Source organism: Mustela putorius, unplaced genomic scaffold, assembly GCF_011764305.1.
Source record: "Mustela putorius furo isolate JIRA1106 unplaced genomic scaffold, ASM1176430v1.1 tig00003853_pilon_pilon_pilon, whole genome shotgun sequence".
In the NCBI taxonomy this organism is placed as follows: Eukaryota; Metazoa; Chordata; class Mammalia; order Carnivora; family Mustelidae; genus Mustela; species Mustela putorius.
In genome coordinates this window covers 23,928,731-23,953,200 of record NW_025422005.1, presented here as the reverse complement: position 1 = coordinate 23,953,200, position 24,470 = coordinate 23,928,731, and the positions used below count along the sequence as shown (strand labels likewise).

At 50.3% G+C, this 24,470-nt stretch overlaps 1 protein-coding gene across 1 annotated transcript; it reads right to left on the bottom strand.

Moving 5' to 3' along the window:
• Window positions 1–369: 369 nt before the first annotated feature.
• LCK (LCK proto-oncogene, Src family tyrosine kinase) lies at window positions 370–22,696 on the bottom strand. The gene is given in 14 exon segments (XM_004740918.3): window positions 370–1,036; window positions 3,139–3,270; window positions 3,354–3,507; window positions 3,600–3,676; window positions 6,043–6,222; window positions 6,366–6,518; window positions 6,812–6,961; window positions 7,093–7,111; window positions 7,114–7,198; window positions 7,332–7,430; window positions 7,679–7,769; window positions 7,960–8,041; window positions 8,290–8,399; window positions 22,571–22,696. Coding segments are annotated over 13 exon segments (1,530 nt in total). The 5' UTR covers window positions 8,395–8,399; window positions 22,571–22,696; the 3' UTR covers window positions 370–833.
• Between the last annotated feature and the right edge of the window lie 1,774 nt (window positions 22,697–24,470).

The window sequence follows — 24,470 nt, the reverse complement described above, 5'->3', positions numbered from 1 at the left end:
TAAGTAAGATCTAAACAAAATAAAACATATCTGAGTATGCCCCAGAATCAGTAGCTGTAAAAAGTGGTATTACCCTTAAGTAATGGGAGGGGAGGGTGTCCTGGGACACACCCACGCCCCACAAGGCTCTACATAGGGGTCACCCTTAATCCTTTGGGGTGGGAGTTTGAAGGAGTTCACAGAGCCCATCCAACAACGTGTAGGAACTTCCTCTTGGCCCCCCAAATCAGCAGAGCTGGAAAAAGTTCAGACATCCCCTCATCGCATCTTTCACCCCAATTCAGGGTGACTTATTTTCCATCTTCTGAACCCCCTCTTCCCCCTCCCAAAGAAGTGTAGATGGGAGTGAATGGGGAGCTGAGAGATATGTAATCTTCATCAACAGAGAGTCATTTATTGAGCTCCTAATGTGTGCCAGGCTCCAAGGAGAGCACACAGAGCTATCAGATAAGGTCCCAGCCTTCAAGAAGCTTCTTGATGGGAGGGGTAAGGAAAAGGGGGTGGGCAGAAGCCAGTGTCAATCACAGGCGTCCCTCTTCTCTCTGGTCGCCTTGGGAAGTAGAAGGGCCCACAAAGGGACAACTTGAACAGGTGCCCAAGACATAATATACCCATGCCACACATGTACAAGACACCTGCGCAGAACCCACACAGCTACAGAAGCCTGTATAAGACAACAGGAAGTGGCCTTGCCACGCGTGGGCGGGATTCACACGCAGAGTCCGTAGGTGCATAGGCGACACGGGTATGACGAGTATGACACAAGAACTGCATCTCCCCCAGCCAGGTGGGCTAGATGGAGGGAGGGCTCTGGGCCCGGCCCACTAGGGGTGTCAGGGCTGAGGCTGGTACTGGCCCTCTGTGGCCGTGAAGAAGTCCTCCAGCACACTGCGCAGGTAGTCAAAGGTGGGCCGGTCCTCTGGGCGCTCCTTCCAGCAAAGCATCATGAGGTGGTACAGCTCCTCGGGACAGTTGTCAGGTCGCACCATACGGTAGCCTCGCTCTAGGTTCTGAATCACCTCAGGATTGGTCATCCCTAGAGATTGATGGGAGAGATGATATCAAGGCTCCAGGCTTCCGACCTCCACGGCAGGGGTGACTTTCAGAATATTTAATTGGCACGGTGTGAGCACCAATCCGAAAGGATCTCAGTGGGCATCAACACTAAGGCCTTGTACTTCGGGTACCAGCCACGCATCAGCCAGGCCACTTGGAGTGTCGGCTGTGGCTTAAGCACTTAATAACACGTATGTGATGACTGTGAGGCAGTGGGTGAGCCATCTCCCCTCTTCGGGCCTCAGTTTCCTCATCTGGGAAATGGACCTAAGAGTAGCTCCTACCTCATACAGCTGTTATGAAAATTGAAGGAGACAGTGCTTATAAAACAGCAAGTATAGGGCCTGGAGAGGAGATGCTACAAGAAGAATATCTGTGATTATTATGATTTGGTGGTGGAATATGGGGTGGTCAGGCTCCAGGGCAGGACAGGAGCCTACAGACGGCACAGGGGTGAGGCTTGTCTGGTTTGGGGAACAGGCACATGAGATGCCAAGTAGGCAGAGAGGCAGGCAGAAAGTGAGGGGGAAGCAGGCTCTGTGCTGAGCAGAGCACCCGATGCGGGGCTCAATCTCAGGACCCTGAGACCATGACCTGAGCTGAAAGCAGAGGCTTAACCCACTGAGCCACCCAGGAGCCCCTGCTTTTCTTTTTTCTTCTAACAGAGAAATTCTCTGTGGGTTCACCTCTGTGGGCACAGTGGAGGAGCTGTAAGGACACTTGGCTGGATGACTGGAGTGTGGTTCTCGCCCCCATGCTGCCCTTGGACTCTGATAGGGCCAGTCCTGGGAAGAGAAGTCCTTCAGGCTCTCACCTGATTCTAAGGTGCCTTTACCTTTCTAGGAGCAAAATTCTGTACATAGTGCTCTGGGGGTGTGGGAAACTTCTGCATTTCTGGCCATTGTGCTCTGTGACCTCTCTCCCCTGTCTTTGTGTTCCATTTCCTTTCCCCAGAACTTCCTAGCAAGTTCCTTTCAAAAAATTCCATCTGTCTTGGCTGAATTCGGGGGTAAAGGACTGTGTCCAGAGGCTAGAGGAAGGGATGGGAGAGGGTAGGAATTAGTCATTTATATATCTCTCTCATTTGTTATGTGGAAAGTTCCAGAAGGCAGGGAAGTCACTGCTTAGTGAGCACCTGCTGGGAGTCAAGCTCTTTCACAAATAGTCTCTTTTGTTCATATCAGGAAACTGAGGCTCAGAGAGGTAAAGTCACTTGCCCAAAGTGATGATTAATAATAAAATCTAGGGGCTCCTGGGTGGCTCAGTCGGCTAAGTGTCTGACTTGCTCAGGTCTTGATCTCAGGGTTATGAGATCAAACCCCATGTTGGCTCCGTGTTCAGTGAGGAGTCTGTTTGAGATTCCCCCTCTCCCTTGCCCCTCCCCCTGCACTCTTGCTCTCTCAAATAAATAAATAAATCTTTAAAAAATAATAATAATAATAAAACCTAACACTCTTGAGTGCTTAGTATGGGCCAGATACTGTTCTAACCTCATAATTTACAGGTGGGGAAAGAAAGAATGATCTGACTGGGGGCATCTGGGTGGCTCAGTGGGTTAAACCCTCCGCCTTCAGCTCAGGCCATGATCCCAGGCTCCTGGGATCAAGCCCCGAATCACATTGGGCTCTCTGCTCAGCAGGGAGCCTACTTCCCTTCCTCTTTCTCTCTGCCTGCCTCTCTGCCTACCTGTGATCTCTGTCTGTCAAATAAATAAATAAAATCTTTAAAAAAAAAAAAAAGAATGATCTGATCAAACCCAAACAAAAAGTTAGCATCAGTGGCAGACCTGGTAGTAAAGGCAGGCCTTTTCCTTCCCAAGTCAGATCCTCTTCTACCACCCTAGGCTGCCTGTGTCAGAACTTAAGAGCTGGGATTATTGAAGGAGGAGAGAGATCGAGACAGACACAGAAGCCAGCCCTAGGAGATGTGGCACCTGACTGGGGATTCTGGAGTCCTGAGTGAATACAGGAAAAGCAGCTAGGAAGATTCAGAATCTGAACCAGGGACAGATGAAGTGAGTAGACAGACATGCATGGGCTACTCTTCCCTATCACCCTTTTAGTTCCGACCCTTGGCCCTGACCTGGGTAAGGAATGCGGCCATGGGTGACAATCTCCGTCAGCAGGATCCCAAAAGACCACACATCCGACTTGATGGTGAATGTCCCATAGTTAATGGCTTCCGGTGCTGTCCACTTAATGGGAAACTTGGCTCCTGGAGAGGGGCAGAGAGAGGTCACCTGGGTCTGCTTGGTCAGACCCTACAGGCCCCAGAATTCCCTTATATCCCACACCTACCCTCCCTGGCTGTGTACTCATTGTCCACAATGAGGCGTGCTAGGCCAAAGTCTGCAATCTTGCAGCTCAGGGTGTCAGAAACGAGGATGTTGGCAGCCCTCAGGTCACGGTGGATATAATTCCGCTCTTCAATGAATGCCATGCCCTCTGCAATCTGAAGACCAGGTAGGAGGTCAGCAGCCCTGGGCTGAACATCCTTACCTCACTGGGCTATGCACCTGCCCAGCCCCTCCCCAGTCTCCTTACTTGGGCTGCCATGTCCAGGAGTTTGTTGATGGTCAGCTTGATGCCTGGGGGGGTCTTGAGGAAATCTACCAGGCTCCCTGTGAGCAGAAGCAAAAGTTGCTGACTCAAGATGTCCCAGCAGATAGCCCCCAGACAGGTTGCCTGGATGGCTCAGTCAGTTAAACGTCTGCCTTCAGCTCAGGTCAGGATCCCAGGGTCCTGGGATTGAGCCCTACATCGGGCTCTCTGCTCAGTGGGGAGCCTGTTTCTACCTTTCCCTCTGTCTACTGCTCTGCCTACTTGTGCTCTCTCTCTCTGTCAAATAAAATCTTTTTAAAAAAGGAAAATTTGTTATTAAAAAAAAGAAAGAAAGAAAGCTCCCAGAGCCTTCTCCTCTAACTGGCTATCTAGAAGCAGTGTCTGACACGTGGAAAGAAGAGTAAGGGGTGAGAATAGAGAAGTGTGCGTTCAGGGTGAAGATACCCAGGATATATGAAGGCTTTTCCCGGGGACTAGGATGGAACATGCTTGGAAAAGTCGGTAAACTTCTTGTCACCAATGGGGTAAAATCCAAACTCCTTAGCCGGGTGTCCAAATTCCAGCACAGTCCATACTGTAGTTTCGTCTTTCCCCCATTCCTGCTTCTTTCACTTCACCCACCCTAGAAAATTTTGAAATTTTTCATATAGACCACTGGGGTCTCACCCCAAAGTCTCTTTGTTCCCATCTTTGCCTTCTAAAAATTCTACTTTTCTTTCATGGCCCAGCTAGACTATTCCTCTAGGAAGCCTCTCTAGATCCTACCAGGCCTAATAAATTGCATTATCATCTACATTCCCATGACGTGCTGGAACTCTCCTGTGGCAAAACTGGTTTTCCTAGAGTTTGTGCCACATAACTAAAATGCAGTTCCTCTGAAAGCAGGAGCCTTGTTTTGTCCATCCATTCTCTTGGTGTTCCTCCCAAAATAAGCAGTGATAAATGTGTGCCAAAGATATTGAATGGAGCATAGTAAGAGCTGCCTGGGGGGCTGAGGGACCACATCTGGAAGCAGAGGGTAACTAGGAGAAGACCAGGGATGAGAGTTGCTGGAACAGAGCTAGTGACTTCTCAAGAGATTAAAACCCTGTGTAAAGGTGGCAACAATCTAAATGTCCCTACTACGAGGGCTGAATTAGTCACCAAAGATAAAAGGCTCCCCCAGACACAGCAAATACATGGGCATGTACTGCCACTCCCACATCAAATCCATGGTAGATGCTGCTAATCAATCCCAACACTCATTTCCAGTGAACCTCAGAATCCTCCTCAACACAGCACTCCAAGCAGCTACCACTTGAACTTGGTCCACATGGTAAAACCTATTTGCTACTTCCAGAATCTAATATCCAATTAGGAGCCTTTTTCCCTTCCTGGAAGAGGGACAGCTCTTAAACTCCCAAAGAATCAGAGTCAGATAACAACAAACTTGCTAAGCAGTAAATATACTGCAGACACTATTCTAACACCTCTGTGTACACTGACTCTGTCATCCTCACAAAGTCCCCATGAGAAAGTTCCTATAGAATTATTATCACCATATTACAGATGAGGACACCACAGCAGAGAGCTGTGAAGGCCTCACAATCGTGAAGGCAAGATTCTAACATAGGCAGTCAGATTCTAGAGCTCATAATGACTACTCTAAATTATTTCTGGGTGAGCCCGTTCAGATTTCTGATGTTAAACTTGGGGAAAATGAGCACCAGAGATGGGACAAGGACTTGGCCTGTCACAGCAAATTGATGACAAAGCTGGGCCTAAAATCTTTTGGTGGTGGTGGGGGGGGGCTAGAAACTTCTATCCACCTTCCTGGGTACTCTCAATCAGTCCAAGGGAGGACAAGAGGCTCACTTAGACCTGAAAAAGAGAGATTTGAGGCAGATCTGCCCTCTCAAGGGTCAGGGTCAAAAGGAAAAGAGAAATAAGGCTAGAGACCCACACATTTGAAATCAAGCATCCCGGGGGTTGGCGGGGAGGGGGCACCTGGATGGCTCATGGGTTAAACATCTGCTTTCAGCCCAGGTCAGGATCCTAGGGTCCTGGGATCAAGCCAGCCCCCGGCTCCCTGCTGGGTGGGGAACCTGCTTCTGTCTCTTCCCCTGCTTCTACTCTCTGCCAAATAAGTAAATAAAATCTTAAACACACACACACACACGAATCCCGAGATCTTGATCTTAAGCCTTTGAAAAAGGCCGGGGAAAACGAGAAGTGAAAGCTCTTTCGGAGCCTGCCACCTTGGGCTGGACTCCCAGACAGGCTCGAACATCACACCCTCTTCCCATCCCTGGTGGTGAGTCTTTAGATTCCCAGGAAAACTAGAAACTCTGAGCCGGGCGAAAAGGCAGATCTCCTTCATCTCCTATCAGGGGCGGGGGAGGGGTGGCAGCGCCCCCCAGCGGCCTATCGTAGTGGCGGCACCCACCGTTCTCCATGTATTCCGTGATGATGTAGATGGGCTCCTGGGTGACCACCGCGTAGAGCCGGACCAGTCTCTGGTGTTGCAGCTGCTTCATGAGGTTGGCCTCGGCCAGGAAGGCGTCGGGGGACATGCTTCCCTGCTTCAGGCTCTTGACTGCCACCTTTGTGTGCCCGTTGTAGTACCCTGGGGCGCGGAGGATCGGGGAATCACTGGGAGCGCGAACACCCGGAGCGAGGTAGCTGCCGGGACGCGGTCTCGGGACTCTCGCGGCCTCAGCGGACGCCTCTCCTCTCCCCCTTCCTGCAGTCGCAGAGGGCCTCACTCACCCATCCACACTTCCCCGAACTGGCCAGCCCCCAGCCGCTCCACCAGCTTCAGCGTCTCCCTGGGAACCTCCCACTCGTCCTCCCACCAAGGCTTCTGGGGCTTCTGGGTCTGGCAGGGGCGACTCAACCGCGTGCACAGCCCGTCCGAAGCATCTGCGAGCACAAGGGAGAGGATTAGGGCCGTGAATACGGCGGATTCTGGTGTCCCCACTGAGTCCCCGCCGGGCCAAGTCCCCGTCCAGGGGAAATGGACTGGCGGGGGAGGTGTGGGGCTGTCACCCTACACCTGGGCTGTCGGATACCGCACCTCGCCCACTGCGGGGAATGAAGGAGCATACTGAGATGGGTGGAGGGTACCCCTGAGAGGGACTTAGGGGAGGCAGGCTGGTAGGGCACAGGTGAAGGAGCCCCGCGCGCACGTCTGAGGGGCTCCTGCTAGGGCTCACTGGTGTAATGGCGGACCAGCTCGTGCAGGCCAGGAAAAGTGATGCGGGGCGAGATGTAGAAGCCGCCTTGGTCCAGGTTACGGATTTTGTAATGTTTCACCACCTCTCCCTGGTTCTGGTCGAAGTCCCGCACGGACAGTGAAAACGATCCTAGATGAAAGAGTGGGTGAACTCCAGCAAATCCCCGTCCCCGCGCCCCGCTTTCCCCGGATCTCGAGGGTCAGGCCTCGGAGCTGCGGCCCCGCCCACGGCCCCGCCCACGGCCCCGCCCAGCCGCTCACCGGCGGTGCTCTCGCTCTCGCCCGGATCAGGAAGGAGCCGTGCGTGTTCCCGGGCGCCAGGAGCTGCCGCTCAGCGTCCTTGCGGCTCAGGTTCTTGAAGAACCAGCTGCGCAAGGCACAAGGGAAGGCTTCGTCGTCTGTTGCTGGTCAGTTCCGCCTCCGTCGCCCTCAAGCACTCGCCACCAGCCCTAGCACCCCGCCTTTGCACCCACCCTTCGTCACGGGGGGTCCCTACTCACGGTTCGGGCTCCAGGCTGTTCGCTTTGGCCACGAAGTTGAAGGGAATGAAACCTTCCTGGCCGGTGGTCAGGGACTGTGCCTTCCACCATTCGCCGTTCCTGTGCGACAGAGCCAGTCGGTGGGGTCTCCTTGGCCTTGGATTGGGCTGGAAACCTTCAGAGCCCCCGTTACACCCTGCCACCCCACCCTCTAGCCCAGCACCTTAGAGCCTCCCATTTTGTCCTAAGGGCGGCCGCTGCAAGCCCGTCGGGGACCGCGATACGGGGCGCGGGGGGGGGGGGTGGCATCCCTGCTCCCTCCCATGCTGTGGTAGGGCAAGGATGGGTGGCGAGGAGGGGGCACTCACCGCTCCAGGATACGGAGCTGTTCACCCTTCTCGAAGCCCAAGTCTCCATCGTGAGAGGGCTCGTAGCTGTGCAGAGCGATAACCAGGTTGTCTGGAAAGACAGAGGGCGTCAGGGAGAACCTACCTGGATTAGGCTGAGAACACAGAATTCAGGAATTACAGGGCAGGGGAGAAGACCGGGCAAGAGAGGCAAGACAGGGCAGAGAGTGAATGGGAGATGGAGGCCAACAGCCCAGGATCCAGGCCCCTTAACTTTCAGGCCCTGCTGATTGTGAGGTCACCTTGCAATGGTGAGGCTGGGGGGTTGGAGCCTTCATAGATGACCAGTGGATCCCGCACCTCAGAGCCATTGCGGATGGGCAGCTGTGGGGTGAAGGGGTGAAAGTGGGGTCAGAGAGTGAGAGACTGAGTCCAATCCTGGCTCCTCTCCCCACTGCCCCGTTTCTGCTTCTCCAGCTTGGCTGGGTCTTATCTCTGCATCTGGACCTCCTTTCCCTTCTGTTTTCCAAGGGGAAAGGGCCACTCTGTTATTTCGGTGGTGGTCCATTTCCTTCTCCTGACTTGTATACTCCACCCGACTCCCTCACCAAGTCCCCCATCTTGCCTCTTACCGTGGCCTTGCCATCCAGTGGGACTATGGGGTAATGGCAGTTCTCACATACATCGATGTTTTCCATCCAGTCTTCTTCAGAGTTTGAGCTGCAGCTACAGCCCATGGTCCCTGGGGCAATGGAGAGGGGGCTGAAGGGGCTCCCCCAAAATCTACTTCCCCAACATCAGACATCCTAGGGCCTTGCCCTGGGAATTTCCAGAAGTACCTGAGATTGTCAGGCCCCCATCCCCCATCCACCAGCCACAGAAAAGCTGAAATGGGTCCAGCTGGTCTGGTGAGGAGCTCCCTACTGGTGCTCACTCTGAGACCCCCTGGCCACAAGTAGAGTCACACATGGGCCCCCACTGAGCCCTAGGCCCCGCCCTCCCACCTGGAATGGGCAAACCGCCACAGATACCTTTGTTAGCCTAGTTGCCCACTTCCTGCCTCTCCACCAACCCTTTCTTTCCTCCCATCCCCCATGCTGGAGGACTACCTACTAAAGATCACACAACACTTCCCCAGGCCCTGGGGGAGCCCTAAATTTTGTTCCTTCCCTACCAAAGAGGTGTGTGTGCCCCACCTCATAATTACAACTCCCCTCTCTGGCCAAGGAAGCTGAATAAGAGGGCCCTGCTCTCTAATGTCAGAGGTCAGGCCCCAACTTTTCCCAGAGCAAATCTCCTTTAGAGGATTCTGATTCTCACCAGCAGAAAAACCTTCAGTGTTGCTATTGGCCATAACTTTTTTGTTTGTTTGCTTAAGCAATGGAAACATTTTGTCAGTTGGAAATCAAGCAGAACCTAATAGATAAAGCAAGTAAACGTGGGGCTGTTCTGCCTGAAACAGAGTGGAGACATCATTGTGAAGCCCCTAGGAAGCCTGAGAAACCCCCTTCCCTAGGGCTGCTCCTCAGAATCGCTTAGAAAGCACTAGTCCTCAGATAAAACTCAACTTACCATTCAAGACCTCTTTTTTTAAGTAGGCTCCACTCGGGGCTCAAACTCACAATTTTGCCATCAAGACCTGAGCCAAGATCAAGTCGGATGCTTAACCGACAGAACCACTCCGGCACCCCATGACCCTTTAAAAAACTTGCTGGGGCACCTGGGTGGCTCCGTGGTTAAGCGTCTGCCTTCGGCTCAGGTCACGATCTCAGGGTCCTTGGGTCAAACCCCCGTTGGACTCTCTGCTCTGTGAGGAGTCTGCTTCTCCCTCTGCCCCTCCACCCCCACTTGTGCTCTCTCATGCACAAGTGGCAGAGAGAGAGAGGAGGAGAGAGAGAGAATCCCAAGTAGATCTTTGTGCCAGGCTCAGAGCCCAAGAGGGTTCAATGCCACGACCTTGAGATCACCACTGGAGCCAAAAATGAGAGCCGGACACTTAACTGATGGAGCCATCTAGGTGCTCCCCTATGATGTTTTAATATCAAGATCAAATCCACCTCCACACTATCCTACACACACACACACACACACACACACACACCTTCATTCTGAGCTACCTCTGCCTTTCCCAAACACCTCATACTATTTTCTTACTCCATGCCTTTGCACATGTGACTCCCCTACCATGAATGCTTTCTTGTCTGCCTACTGAACTAATTGAACCTTTTTTTTTTTTTAAGATTTTATTTACTTGACAGACAGAGATCACAAGTAGGCAGAGAGGCAGAGAGAGAGGAGGAAGCAGGCTCCCTGCTGAGCAGAGAGCCCGATGTGGGGCTTGATCCCAGGACCCTGGGATCATGACCTGAGCTGAAAGCAGAGGCTTTAACCCACTGAGCCACCCAGGCGCCCCAAGAACTAATTGAACCTTTAAGGCTCAGCTCAAATATCACCTCCCCAGTGAAGCCCTCCCAATATCCTGCTCTGTCAACACTCTACTCAGACACAGTTGTCAGCACTGAATGCCATGACTAGATGGATTTATGGGTCAGTCCCACTGTCTTTCCCTCCCCTTGATGAGATGGGGGGCTCATTCAGAGCAGAAGCTGTGGGTTATTTTCCTGAATACCCCAGCACCCAGAACTACTTGTCATTAATAAATGTTGGTATGTGGAGGGTTCATACACAGAGGCTCCCATCTACCAGGGTCTTAGAGGTCACCAAGTCTGGGATGCCTGGGTGGCTCAGTCGTTAAGCATCTGTCTTTTGCTCAGGTCATGATCCCAGGGTCCTACTCGACGGGAAGCCTGCTTCTCCCTCTCCCACTCCCCCTGCTTGTGTTCCCTCTCTCCCTGTGTCTCTCTCTGTCAAATAAATAAATAAAATCTTTTAAAAGGGAGGAGGGGCTACTTAAAAAAAAAAAAAAAGAAAGGAAGAAAAAGAAAAGAGAGAAAGACATCACCAAGTCTAACTTCTGATTTTAGAGGAGCAAACAGAAGCCCAAAAAGACCTGCTTAAAACTAACTCATGCAGGGACATCTGAGTGGTACAATTGGTTGTGTGTCCAACTCTTGGTTTCAGCTCAGGTCTGATCTTGGGGTTGTGGGGCTCCCCACTCAGCTCAGAGACTGCTTGAGTTTCTCTCTCCCTCTCCCTTGTGCCCTCCCACCCCCTCAAATAAATAAATCTTTAAAAAATATTAAGCTCACAGGAGACACCTGGGTGGCTCCGGTGGTTGAGCGTCTGACTGTTCGTTTCAGCTCAGGTCTCAGGGTTGTGAGATAGAGCCCACCCCCCCCCCCCCCCAACATCAGGTTCTGAACTCAGTGGGGAGTCTGCTTAGAATACTCTCTCTCGGGCGCCTGGGTGGCTCAGTGGGTTAAGCCGCTGCCTTCGGCTCAGGTCATGATCTCAGGGTCCTGGGATCGAGTCCCGCATCGGGCTCTCTGCTCAGCAGGGAGCCTGCTTCCGTGTCTCTCTCTCTCTGCCTGCCTCTCCGACTACTTGTGATTTCTCTCTGTCAAATAAATAAATAAAATCTTTAAAAAAAAAAAAAAGAATACTCTCTCTCTCTCCCTCTGCTTCTCCCCTGGCTCAGGCACACTCTCCCTAAAAATAAATAAATCAATCTTTTAAAAAGATTAAACTCACACAACCTATTTGGGACAGAACAAAGCTAGAGATGCTGATCCATGCTGGGACCGAGTGGAAGTAGGAAGTACTGGGGATTGTGGGGTTTGCAAGACAGAAGGACACATGTCAATTACATCTCAGTTCAAAAAGGAAAAAAGAGGGACGCCCGGGTGGCTCAGTTGGTTAAGTGGCTGCCTTCTGCTCAGGTCATGATCCCAGCGTCCTGCAATCGAGTTCCATATCAGGCTCCTTGCTTGGCAGGGAGCCTGCTTCTCCCTCTACCTCTGCTACCACTCTGCCTGCCTGTGCTCTCTCTTTCTCTCTCTGACAAATAAATAAAACCTTAAAAAAAAAAAAAGTCTCAAGGACAGGCCTCAGAGTCAGAGAAACCTAAGTTCAAACCCCGGTTCTGACGTTTACTGTATGACTTTGCTGAAACTGTTCTTCCCAAGCTTCACTTTCCTTTCTTGCCCAGTGAGGACTGTCACCCCTTTCTCATAAGCTTACACAAATGTTAGCTTAGTTTAGAGCTTAGAAAGACTTCAGCACTGCTCATTCTGCCCCTCCCAGCACCTGCTTTGGAGGGTGGGAGAATGAAATCAATAAATAATTCTCCTTATTAGAAATTCGTGTTTCTTAAAAAAAAAAAAAAAAGAAAGAAAGAAAGAAAAAAAGAAATTAATTCATGTTTCTTAAACTGAGATACTGAGAACCCATCATGGGTACCAGAAGTCATGGGTGTACATCTTCCTAGAACATGAGTGTCATCTGACCTTAGTCATATAGTTAAACAAACACAGATCTATTATAGAGGAAAATGCAAGGAATGGAATACATGGAATTTTAAGCCAAATTAAGAGACTTTCAAGGAAAAGGGTACACATTCACTCTCCCCTCTACTGCTAAGAGTCCTGGAGTATGTGGGGCGCCTGGGTGGTTTAGTGGGTTGAGGCCTTTGCCTTTGGCTCCGGTCATGACCCCAGGGTCCTGGGATGGAGCCCCACATCGGGCTCTCTGCTCAGCGGGGAGCCTGCTTCCTCCTCTCTCTCTGCCTGCCTCTCTGACTACTTGTGCTCTCTGTCTATCAAATAAATAAATAAATAAATAAATAATCTTAAAAAAAAAAAAAAAAGACTCCTGGAGTGTGGGGGAGCGACATTTGAGAAAACCAGTTCAAACACTCATCTGTGGATGCAAATGGCTTAAAAAAAAATTTTTTTTTTTAATTTATGGGGTGCCTGGGTGGTCCCATCGGGTAATAAGCATCTGACTCTTGATTTTGGTTCATGTCATGATCTCACAGACCTGGGATCAAACCCTGTATTGGGCTCCTTGCTCAGTGGGGAGCCTGTTTCTCCCTCTGCCTGCCACTCCCCCTGTTTGTGCTATCTCTTTCTCTCTCACACACACAAATAAATTTAAAAAATAAATAAAATCCTTTTTTAAAAAGATTTTATTTATTTATTTATTTGACAGAGATCACAAGTAGGCAGAGAGTCAGGCAGAGAGAGAGAGAAGGAAGCAGGCTCCCTGCTGAGCAGAGAGCCTGATGGGCTTGATCCCAGGACCCTGAGATCAGGACCTGAGCCGAAAACAAGAGTCAGACACTTAACTGCCTGAACCACCCAGGCATCCCTGCAAATGGCTTTTCTGACACCTGATTTTATTATGGCTAGGAACTATGAGCAGAAAAGCCTCCAGAGAAGCACTGAGAACTATCTGGAAACAGTCTAAGATGAGCTGAGCTATTGGGTGCGGCTGTGAGCATCCTGTTGTTTGTGACCCTCAGATGGGCCTATGAAGATCACAGTTTGGTGACGGCCAGGGTCCAGGACAGCATGCATACAAGACCTATGTCTTGGACTAAATCTGTGCCTCCCAGAGAGGACCTGACATTCCTAAAGACTGGGGCCAAGAATGAGGAAAAAGTCAAGCTGTATCTTGATTAAGCCAAAAGGAACTCTAACTCTTCTGGGAGTCTGACCCTTAGTGTTTTCTAGTGGCTGGCTGTGTGCTCCTGGAGCCCTCCAGATACCAGGAGCAGATCCTGCCCTCTACGGAAGTGTGAGCTGTGGTGCGTAGGGTCTGGCAGCCATCATGACACCCTAGGATCCAGGAATGCCAGAGAAGATTTTGGTGTGTGGTTCCCAGCTACCAGGGCTCCATGCTTCTGGGAGGCCCCAGGATAACATGGGAGGCCTGCAGGTTTTTTCAGTATTTTTTAAAAACCTGAGAGGAATGGGGCTCCTGGGTAGCTCAGTGGGTTAAGCCTCTGCCTTCAGCTCAGGCCAAGATCTCAGGGTCCTGGGATCAAGCCCCTCATCGTGCTCTCTGCTCAGCGGCAAACCTGCTCCCCCCCCCCTGCCTGCCTCTCTGCCTACTTGTGATCTCTCTCTCTGTCAAATTAATAAATAAAATCTTTTAGGAAAAAAAACCTGAAAGGAAATTGAACTATAATTTGTTTCTTCAATGCATACTGATTGTCTCTGATTAAAATTTGAATTAGATAACATGAAAGTGAGTACTTAAACAAAGTAGTTTAGTAGGACGAAACTTCAAAATCATGAGATCCATGACCCAGGAGGGTGGGGAGTACAACAGCGGAAGGGGCCAAGGAGTCTGGGAGACAAGAGTTTAGAAACACCAGTATAATTTACCAGCTTTGTTTTAAAGATGGAGAAGCTGGGGGATCAGAGAGGTTATGTGAATTTCCCAAGAGCACATGAGGGCTCTAGGCAGAGGTGAAACTCAGATCAGTTTCCTACTCCTTTATCAAGGTATCCTCCTCTGTTCGTCACTCCCTGGGAAATCCAAAGGAAGTGGAGGATCCTAAGAAGTCATGAGGAAACAGGGGCAGAGAGGCAGGTCTGACAGGCAGGGGTATGGGGGTTTGGGGGAGTAGGGGGTGGTGGGGGGGAGAGGTGGGGGCAGCACTCTTCATCAAAAATTTGATCATGGGTCGCCTGGGTGGCTCAGCTGGTTAAGCTGCCTTTGGCTCAGGTCATGAGCTCAAGGTCCTGGAATTGAGCCTGGCATCAGGTTCTTGGCTCAGCAGCAAGTCGGCTTCTCCCTCTCTCTCTGTGATCTCTCCACTCTCGTTCTTTCTCAAATAAATAAACAAAATCCTCAAAAAAAATTTTGTGATCATTGTGCTGTTAACAGAGGCCTTTTCCTCCAAGACAATGCTCCTTCTATCTAGACTACATGCTTCTGAATGTAATTTACCGGACAGGTGAATGCAAGTCTGTATATATGAAGGCATATGATTAAGCAAGCATCGTGCTTTTGTGCGCATGCCCGTGAGTTTGTCTGAGGTTGTATATGCAGATGGCTGTGTAACAGAATGAGGGGATTTACAGTTTGTGCCTGTCCCTGTGTAATTGTGAGGTCATAGACGGATATATCTATTTATATAAAATGTGTGTCCCATCCCTCTCGTCTTAGTGTGACAAAGATTACTGGTAGCCAAAACAATCTAACCAGGTTGACAAATGAGGTCCGTAAAAAGAAAATCAAAATTAAAGCTTACTATAAATGTCACGTTGTCATGGGTGTCTGGGTGGCTTAGTTGGTTAGTCCTCTGACTCAGTCAGCTCAGGCAGGTCATGATCCCGGGGTCCTGGGATGGAGCCCTGAAGGTGAGTTCCCTACTCAGCGGGGGGTCTGCTTCTCCCTTTCCCTCTGCCCCTCCTCCCTACTCATTCTCTCTCCCTCTCCCTCTCTCAAACATAAATATATAAATGTCTCTTTAAGAAATATATAAATGTTTCATTGTCTAAAAGGAAGAAAAAGAAGAAAAAAACAGATCCAGAGAATCCCCAGGGTTCTCAGAATAAGCAGCGAAGGCAGATTCTGGGGTGAATGAAACAGGACATTTTCTTCTTCCAACTCAGGAATTCAAGGTCAATAGCAAGAATGTTAGAGATCTAGACCTCCTCTGACCAAGGTCTGTACTGTTCTCGGTAAAATTCAGAGCTGCCCGTGGTCCACAGAGCACTTTGTGCCAATTATAAAGAGCCACCCCTCTCTGGGGTTTCAAACTCGCAGAGTAGAGTGAAGGTTAGACCTCAGCCCCCTAGGTGCCCTTCACCACAGCGCCCAACACATGCAGTGGCCTTGCTCACTTGGTAGAACCGATCAAAAATCCCAAGCTACCCAAAGCTCCTGCCTTGGATCATCTGAGCCCAGACCTGTTTAGCGTTGATATCATCGTGAGTTCCAACTCTTGCCAACTCATTCACTTCTATCAACTCCAGACTTTCTCTTGCCTAGCTGGGCCTAGGATGTGTTTTGTCCCCTTTAAAAACAACAACAAGGGTGCCTGGGTGGCTCAGTGGGTTAAAGCCTCTGCCTTCAGCTCAGGTCATGATCCCAGAGTTCTGGGATCGAGTCCCACATCAGGCTCTCTGCTCAGCGGGGAGCCTGCTTCCTCCTCTCTCACTCTCTCTCTCTGCCTGGCTCTCTGCCTACTTGTGGTCTCTGCCCATCAAATAAATAAAATCTTTAAAAAAACAACAACAACAACAACAACACTTTTCCTCCCTTCAACTGTAAAGCTACTCATTTGTCGAACATTCTGTCCATAATGTGTGCCATGTTCTTGCCAAGAACCTGGGTTTCTTAGCCAAGAGCAGGCAGGCTATCATGAGGCAGAACCACTGTGGTACCCTGGGCCACTTTGTGGCAAAATCTGCCGAGAATCATTTAAAACATTTTCTTGGCCTTTGGGCGCCTGGGTGGCTCAGTGGGTTAATCCGCTGCCTTCGGCTCAGGTCATGATCTCAGGGTCCTGGGATCGAGTCCCGCATCGGGCTCTCTGCTCAGCAGGGAGCCTGCTTCCTCCTCTCTCTGCCTGCCTCTCTGCCTACTTGTGATCTCTCTCTGTCAAATAAATAAATAAAATCTTTAAAAAAAAAAAAAAAACATTTTCTTGGCCTTTTACTTGGGCCAAGATTTGGTTGTCAGCAAAGCTGTATATGTTCAATGAAGAGCCTTGGCTATGAAGGCGGTCTACACAGATCCCTCATCATGGTACTCAAGAATCAGGGTTGGCGGGCATGATAAATAATTTCTAATGAGTAAAGGAGGGATGTGTCCCGAGTTCTCTCCTTTTTCACGTATAATCCCCCCGCCTTTTTAACCATAGAAAACAAAAAGGTAAGCTTTCTCTTCAATGCAAACAAGGTAGATTTATTCTCACAAAACTGAGTGTCTTAACCATAAAACTGATTGTCAGTTAATTATTGCCGGAAGTGTGGGTTACAGAGCAAAGATGTTAAAGCTAGAGGCCCTCCAACCAGTAACTTGTATGTACCTCTAATCCTTTTAGTGAGTTCGATCCCTGTGTGCCTCTGTGCGCATTTTGTGACATGATGGTTTTATCAGGATGGACAGAGCCTTATTTACAGTTTGGCGAGCCATGAAGCTTTCTTTATTCAAGTTTCTAGGAGTCTGCCAGTCATGGGGTCTCAGCTCACCATATCCTTGTCAATCCCTAGGCACTCACTGGCAGAGGGCCTCAGGGCAGGTTACTAAACCTCTCTAGGGGACTGGGGGTGCGCAGACAGCCTGGGTGGCTCAGTCAGTTAAGCGTCTGCCTTCAGATCAGGTCATGATCTCAGGGTCCTGGGTATGAGCCCCACATTGGGTTCCCTGCTCAGCAGGGAGCCTGCTTCTCCCTCTCCCTCTGCCTCCTGCTCCCCCCGCTGTGCTCACTCTCTCCTTCTCTTTCTGTCTCTCTGATAAATAAGTAAATAAAATTTTAAATAAATAAATAAATAAAGTGGGACCTACGGGTAGGGCAGCTGTAAGCATTACCTGGGAGATACAGATGATCCCGTAAACTGCTTATCATGTGCTTACTACCTGCCAAGAGCTAAATAAATGAGAACATTGTTGACCCTTGAACAACATGGGTTTGTGCCTTGTGGTTCCATTCACATGTGGATATTTTACAGTAGAGTATTATAAATGTATTTTCTCTTCCTCATGATTTTCTTTTTCTTTCTTTCTTTTTTAAGATCTTCTTTTTAAGTAATCTCTGTACCTAACATGGGGTTCAAATCTATATAACCCTGAGATCAAGAAGCACATGCTTTACTGACTGAGTTAGCCAGGTGTTCCATCTTCCTTATGATTTTTTTTTTCAGTTTAAATATTTTTAAAAAGATTTAGTTTATTCATTTAAAGAGGGCAAGAGAAAGAAAGAACAAGTCAGGAGGAAGAGCAGAGGGAGAGGGAGAAGCAGACTCCCCACCGTGCAGAGAGCCCAATGCGGGACTCAATCCCAGGATGCTGGGATCATGACCTGAGCCTAAGGCTGGTGCCTAACCAACTGAGCCACCCAGTTGCCCCCTCCTTATGACTTTCTTTCTTTCTTTCTTTCTTTCTTTCTTTCTTTCTTTCTTTCTTTTGACAGAGAAAGAGAGAGAGATCACAAGCAGGCAGAGACAGAGAGGGAAGCAGGCTCCCCGCCGAGCAGAGAGCCTGATATGGGGCTCAATCCCAGGACCCTGAAATCATGACCTGAGCCGAAAGCAGAGGCTTAACCCACTGAGCCACCCAGGTGCCCCACTTACGATTTTCTTAATAGCATTTCTTTTCTTTTCTCTAGCTTACTTTAAGAATACAGTATACAAGACATATAATATACAAATTATCTGTTAATCAACTATTTACATTATCAGTAAGGCTCTGGTCAACAGTACCCTATTAGTAAAGCTTTTTTGGGAATCAAAGTTACACATGGATTTTTGCCTGTGCTGGTAGTCAGCACCCCTACACCCTCACAGTATTCAAGGGTCAACTGTCGTTAAGTTTTTGGGCGGTCAAAGGTTTTATGTGGATTTTCGACTACGTGTGGTCAGAGCGCAAACTCACTGTTGTTTAAAGGTCAAGTCTAATTGCTATTTGAGGCTAGCGTGAGCATATCCCCGCACCAGCCTTAAACATTTTCCAGTCTAAAATGTTAACATTAGCCGTTATCAATCATTTTCATTTTCCTTTGTGATTTTGGGCACTTTCACAGACCACCCTTTCGCCTTTAATACATTTACCTAAAATGGAAACTTCGCTACCCTAAATGGAAAACCAGTATCACCAGCCAGAGATAGAAATCAGGATCCATTAAACCAAGCGCATAATGTCATATGTAAATTCACATTTGTTACCGCCTAAAATCACTCCACGGTAGAGGTGCACAGGCCGTATTTTGGGACTTGCTGCAATGTGAGTTGGAAGGACCTTTGGATTTAGACCTCTGTTGGAGAGTTAGAGGAGACACCATTTTCCTAACTGGCCAGACTACTGACAAAAATTTAACGGGTACCTCTATGTGCCAGGCTCTGATCTAGGGTGGGGGACACAGAGGTTGAGGAGAGAGGTTCCTGTCCATTTGGTCCTAACCTCTTTTTACATTTTTTTAAGATTTAATTTATTTGACAGAGAGGGACAGAACACAAGCCTGGGGAGTGGGAGAGGAAAAAGCAGGCTTCCCGACAAGCAGAGAACAGAGCCTGATTCAGGGCTCGATCCCAGGATCCTAGGATCATGACCTGAGCTGAAGGCAGACGCTTAACAACTGAGCCACCCAGGCACCCCTGGCCCTGACCTCTTTTGGCAGGTCCCTCCATTTTCACCAGGGGCCATGGGTCTGTCTTCAGCTCAGTGACTGGTAATGTCTGTGACTCACAATACTGGGAACACAAAACAGCAGTACTTGTCAGGAAGTAGTATTGCAAAATCGCTGCCCCTGCCCATTTACCAAGTTGATGTTAAGCTAAAATCACTAAAAATGAGGTCCATCTCCATGTACTGACATGGAAAGACATCCTGGATATAAGATGGCAAGCAAAAAAACCCCAAAAAACAAAAAACATGGCAAGAAAGCTACAGAACAGAATGTAGCATAGAAACCTATTTGCATTCAAATGTGTATATTTGGGGATTCTTTGCAGCCAGGTTCTGGGCTAAGCTTTTATTTGCATGTTTGCATGTCGTTCTCATAATAATCCTATGATGTAAAAGCTATTATTATCCCCATTTTACACATGCAAAAACTGAGGCACAAACAGGGTGAATTGATTTGTCTGAGGCCTCATAACAAACAAATAAGTGGTGGAGTGGTGAGCTGAACCTCTGTCTCTCTGCCCCCAGACACGGGGCTCCTAACTCCTACTATTTGCAGCCACCGTCCATAGGAAAATCTGGAAGGATGCTCGCAAATTGTTCGCAGTGAACACCTCCCAGAAGTGAGACCGGAGGGGGCTGTAGTTTCTTATATTTCTTTTTATGCCTCCGTACTGTTTGAATTTTTAACGACAGTCATGTGCTAATTTTGTAGTTGAAAAACAAAAAACAACAAACCGCCGCCAACGCAGAAACTCTGCCAAGAGACAGGACGGTTTGTGGAGGAGTCACTGCGTGGCTTACCCTTCCCTTCCTCACCTTGTCTCGGGAAAGGCAGGCGTGCAATGAATGGGTCATGCAGGAAAAAGGCTTCTGTGACCAAAGAAGTTTGGGAAATGCCAATGTCGATGAGACAGAATCGATCAGGCCCGTTCTCTGGGGGAATTTTCAGAGGGCTAACCAGCTGAGACATTGACCAGGAAATTAATATGGCCCAGTCTGGAGCGGAGGCCATGTTGGTTTGGCCCCAGAACCATTCTCTTTCCAGATGCCTCACGGAACTGGTGTTCCCTAGAACAAGCATCGGAAATGAAGCACCAGCTATGTTCAGGCCAACATCGAAGTTTGCTCTTGGAGGCCACGTCCCCTGATGGTATCTTGGTCCTGCCTTCCCCCAAACCACCCCCACCCCTAGCTCCCCTCAGCATTGCTTTCATTGAACTGAGCTTGGTCTTGAAGTCACCGACTTGAAGTTGGTGACTTCAAGGCCAAGTTGAAGATGTATGTGAATCCATACACACCCCCAGGCTCTGGATTTGTAAGATACAGTGTGTGTTGTGTATGTAGACCCTGTCTCTGCCTCCATCCATACCTACACACAGACATTTTCTGATGATAAGTCTGGTGTTTGGGATAGTGTATGTGTGTATGGGTGTGTGTGTGTGTGTGTTACTCGCCTGTAAGGCAGACCCTGTGGCTCAGCCTAGAATTCTCACACCCACTATATACAGGAAACAAGCTCATTTGCAAAACCACACCACAAGTGTGAGGGGATGAGCGGTATGCTGGCCGGCCAGGGTGCTGAGTACGGGTCATTCTGGGTGTAAACAGCCTTCCCTTTGGTGCACCATTTACAGGAGAGGGGCTGCCTAACCTCTGTTAGGGACCTACTATGCATCAGGTATGACCCAGTGCACAACCCAAGTCCCCAAATGCAATCTGCAAGAGAGAGATTTATGACTGCCTCTTCACAGAGTTTGGAGTCTGGGGAGGTGAAGTCAATACTGTTCAAGGAAATGGCAGAACCGGAATTGTACCTGGGTCAGCCTGACCCTGAAACCCGTGTTCTCTGCACTGCACAATACCCATTCACTCTCTGGCCTTTGGTCGTGTTCTGTCTTCATGGTACCCAAGAAACAGAAACCAGGGACAGTGACCTTGGCTCATGTTGTAGATGCTTTCCAAAATGGGCCTTTGTCCTTCTCAGAACTGTGTTGACTTCCAGTCAGATCTGTGAGCCTTCTGGATCACCACAGGGAAGTCCTCTGTTCCCTGAGAACCTCGCCTCATTCTCTTGCCCCAACACTGGGCCCTTTACCCTTTCAGGAGAACCTCCGTCCCTGAGCCATAAGGGCAAAGGACTCTGAGTCATCTGTCAGCACATGCTGGAGGAGAGGGGTGCAGGCCGAGGAGCCCCCCGCCCCGAAGCACATGGAAAGTCAATGTGTTCTCTGGCCCCTACAAAAGGCTGCAGACATTGGACCTGGGGACAAGAGAAAGGCTGGGGCATGCTGACTGGGTGGAAACTGCGTGTCAAGAAAAACTCCAATGGTGGAGGGTAAGATACGGGAAACCTGGAAAGTCCGGCTCACATGGGGATGCCCCTCCCCGTAAATGGATGTCTCAGAAGAAGGTGAGGAGTGGGCAGCTAGCTGACTATGCCTTCCTGGGCCTCTGCCTTCCTAGGATTTGAAGCAGCGATCAGAGAGACCAGCTGGCCTGACACATACAGTTTGGGGGGGTGTAGGGGGCGGGCGGTGAAGCCAGAGGAACCAAGTGGCCTCTTCTGATACTCAGCAGGGGCAGGAATGGCAACTTTCCAGATGGAAGTGCTGGCGTCCCTCTCCCAGGGCCAACTGCACCCCTGTCTCGGTTAAAAATAGCCCTTCCTCCGCCCTGCCCTTTCCATTCTCCGTTCTTCAACTTTCCAGCCTCCGGTCAGATACTTCCGCTCTGGAGGCCCCATCCCAGATAACAAACACGCCCTCCCATATCCATCCACTTGCAACAGAAGACACTTCTGCTTCTCCAGCGCCGCTGGTCACCAAGGCTAAAATCACGTCTCACGTGTCCCTCCGGATGTTCTGGGTGATCACTCTCTCTCTCAATCTCTCTCAATCTCTCTCTCTCTCTCAGACGATTCTTGTTCACTGGGGTCTGCCCCAGCAACCACTAGGATTCCTGGGTCCCCGACTCAAGCCTGACCATCATCCTGCCCCACGGATAGGGGCGGGGGAGGCCAAGCTTAGACCATCACCTTCTCCCAGGGCCTAGCTCTGCCACTGCCTTGCTGAGCGACTGCAGGGAGGGAGGGATCGACCTCTCTGGGCCTCAGAGGTTCATCCATCATGGGATCAGGGACTGGACCTGGTGATTCTTTTTTAAAGGTTTTATTTGTGTATTTATTTGAGAGCGGGAGAGAGCAAGAGAGCACAAGTGGGGTTAGGACAGAGGGCAGAAGCAGAGGGAGAGGGAAAAGCAGACTCTCCACTGAGCAGGGAGCCCGATGTGGAGCTTGATCCCAGGACCCTGAGATAATGACCTGAGCTGAAGGCAGCGCCCCTGGACTTGGAGATTTCTGAAGGCCTTTTTCATATGTAATAGTCCACGTGTTGGATCTCCCAGAAAAGGCTCCCAGTGAGGTAGGGACCAGTGGCAGACAGCGTGGCAGGGTTGAGAGACAACGGCTACGCAGGTAAGGCTACTTCTTACCAGCTGCACCGCCTGCCACCTACCTGGCCTCCAGCAAGACTTTTCTCTCCCCCAGCCTGTAGGGCTGCTGAATACCCAGGGGCCCAGCCCCATGTCTGGATGCAGCCCCCGCTGTCAGGCACACACCCCCAGTCCTAGACCCCTGTTCCCAGGACTCCTTACCTGCCCAGCCCAGGAGCCCCTGGCCCCATTCACATGGTCCTCCTGGCCTAGCCTGGCAGCTCACACACAGCTTCAGCTCCCTTCGTTGAGGTAGCCACCGCCTGTCTTAGCCCGCCCACGTCCCACCCTGACTTCCTGCCTCCTCCTGAGGGCTCCGCAGCCAACTGGGCCCCAGCAACCCAACCACAAGCCTCCAGCACCCCAAGCTTCCTGCTGCCATAGCCCCCCACTCATCAGCCCCTGGGGGGGTCCTAGAGATCTCCAGGCCACCCTCAGGGTGGCACTTGGAGCTGAAGAGAAGATCTTTTTTTTGAGAGGATCTTTGATGTTGATGGAACCTCCCTCCTGTCCCCCACGGTGCACCTGGAGAAGAGATTCAAGGGCAGCCTTTATACCCCAGGGAGCAAGGGGCAAGGGGCAAGCAGGCAAGTGGCACTGCTGTCACAGTCTGAAAGCGGAGTGACCCTCTCATCACAGTCTAGAGGGGGCAAAGTTAACCCCACTCCAGAGTTAGAGGAGAGAACACTATCTCTGCTAATCAGCGGAGGAGCTGAACACCCCATGGTAGAGTCAGAGGTCAGGCTAGGAGGGCTGCCCAGCGATTGTCATGTCGTCTCAGGGCAAGAGTCAGAGGGTAGCTAACACCCTTCTGAGAGACAGAATGCTGGACAGCAAGCTGTTTAAGGAAGCAGGCAGGACAACCCTATGGCTTCAAGACTGAGTAACAGGGACGCCTGGGTGGCTCAGTTGGTTAAGCAGCTGCCTTCGGCTCAGGTCATGATCCCAGCGTCCTGGGATCGAGTCCCACGTTGGGCTCCTTGCTCCGCGGGGAGCCTGCTTCTCCCTCTGACTCTGCCTTCCACTCTGTCTGCCTGTGCTCGCTCTCACTCGCTCTCTCTCTGACAAATAAGTAAATAAAATCTTTAAAAAAAAAAAAAAAGACTGAGTAACAGCCCCTGTTGGGGGCAGGAGACAGGTAACACCCACTCATCAGGGCGAGATTTCTCATTCAAGGAGAGGCAAGCCACAGCCCCTGCTAGAAATGTCGGGCCTGCCATCATCTCCTGCAACAGGTGGGAGACAGACAAACACTCCTGCTCGGGCACCCAGGCGCAGGCAGCTGACTGGCAGGACTTTCTGTCAGAGACAGGAGACAGGAGACAAGAGACAGGAGACAGGAGACAGGAACCTTGTCACAAGCAGTGAGCAGGCCAAGAATCTTCCCTTTGCCTGGGACCCTGGCTGACGGAGTGGGGCCATCACAGGCCGGGTGCCAGGTCACCGGTGTTATGAGGAACACTGCATGGCTCTATGAGGCACCAGAGCTGGGCCTGCCCCCACCCCCCACCTCCTCCCCACCCCAGGAAAGTATAAATGTGTCACAGTCCCCACCGCTGGAGCTTACACTTAGTGTGCAGGCTGGGGGAGGGGAGCCCACAGAGCATTGTTGGGGTTTGTGAGGGGGAAGCTGATGCTCTGTGTACCTCAGCTGCAGAGGGAAGGGGGAGACAGGAAGTGGGTGGAGGGAAGAGGAAGCCCGAGCTGGAAAGTCAGACAAAGCCGGTACTACCGAAACAAAGGCTGAGGAGGTGCAGTGTTTAAAAACCTATAGAGTGACCCAGAGCCCTAGCAAGGTCCATCTCTGGGCCTCCACACAACAGTACTAATACCACTGGTGATGGCAAGGATAAGCAAGAAAGAGTTCATGAGTTTTGAGTGTTTGTTTTTAAGATTTTATTTATGTATTTGTCAGAGAGAGAACATGAGAGAGAGCACAAGCAGGGGGAGCAGCAGGCAGAGGGAGAAGCAGACTCCCCACTGAGCAGGGAGCCCGATGCAGGGCTCGTGACCAGAGCTGAAGGCAGACGCTTAACCAACTGAGCCACCCAGGCTGCCCAGT